The sequence below is a fragment of the Eimeria mitis genome, genomic scaffold, assembly GCF_000499745.2.
Source record: "Eimeria mitis Houghton genomic scaffold, Emh_scaff8670, whole genome shotgun sequence".
Classification (NCBI taxonomy): Eukaryota; Apicomplexa; class Conoidasida; order Eucoccidiorida; family Eimeriidae; genus Eimeria; species Eimeria mitis.
In genome coordinates, this window is record NW_013576387.1 from 840 (window position 1) to 1,858 (window position 1,019).

Here is a 1,019-nt window from a genome sequence, read left to right on the forward strand (position 1 = left end):
AATGCAACTGAAAAGGAACTCTGTTGCTGCGCCCCCGCCACTGAGGCCGCAGCCGGCCCAACGCCGTCAGCAGGTCAATACATAGATCCGCTTGCTGCACCGCAGACAGCGGCAAAGGCGGAGAACGACAAGACAGCAGCAACTCCCCGCTGCTCCTCCATACATCTGAACACCAGCAGCAGCAACAGCAACAGCAACAGCAGCAGCAGCAGCAGCAGCAGCAGCAGAAAAAAACAGCACAAGCAACGCGAGATACAGCAAATGCAGACAAAATAAACTCCTAACACAAAATACACGCACAATGTCTACACACCTTAACAACAGGTATTCCTGCTGCTGCTGCTGTTGCTGCTGTTGCTGCTGCTGCTGCTGCTGCTGCGGTGGAAGCTTACCGTCTGCAGCCACAAGGGCCCCTTCCCCCGGAGCAGCTCGTTGGCCCTTCGCTGCCTTCTTGGCTGGGGGGCCCCCTTTGGGGGCCCCCCCCCTTTTCTTTTTGCGATCAGCCTTGAGAGGTACCTCATCTGCTGCTCCTCTTTGTACTGCAGCGGTGGGGGCCTCATCCTGGGCCTCCTGGGGCCCATTGTCGTTGGACCCTCCTTGGGGGCCCCCTTGGGGCCCCCCTAGGGGCCCCACTTCTTCTGATGCCTCAGGAGGCTCCTCAGGCTCGGTGTGCACTGCTCCGCCAGCTGGTTGAGGGGGGCCCCCACGACGACGGGGCCCCTGAAGACCCGCTAGAGGGGGCCGCTGCTGCTGCCCTGAGAGCCAGGGGCCCCAAGCAGCAAGCTGCTTCCAGGGGGGAGCAGGGGGCTCCTCACAAGCCAACAAGAAGGCCCGCACAGCCAGCAGTGCGTACTGCTGCGACGCAACAGCAGACAAAAGGATGTCAGGACGGGCACCCTGAGGGGCCCCTTGGGGGGCCCCCTGGGGGGCCCCCTGAGGAACGCTCTGGGGGGGCCCCTGAGGGGCACCCAAAGGACAAGACGAAGGCAAACGTGGGGCACCACGCAGCACCTGCTGCG

The 1,019-nt window shown here is 62.9% G+C and overlaps 1 protein-coding gene across 1 annotated transcript in view; it reads right to left on the bottom strand.

Annotated features, from left to right (window-relative positions):
* Positions 1-581, bottom strand: part of EMH_0095600 (uncharacterized protein) — a gene marked incomplete at both ends in the record, with an annotated part of 1,386 nt that extends 805 nt beyond the window's left edge. The window contains one exon of the mRNA XM_013502252.1: positions 393-581. Within this exon, the coding sequence (XP_013357706.1) occupies positions 393-581 (189 nt within the window). The remainder of the gene's footprint in view (positions 1-392) is intronic.
* Positions 582-1,019: the final 438 nt, after the last annotated feature.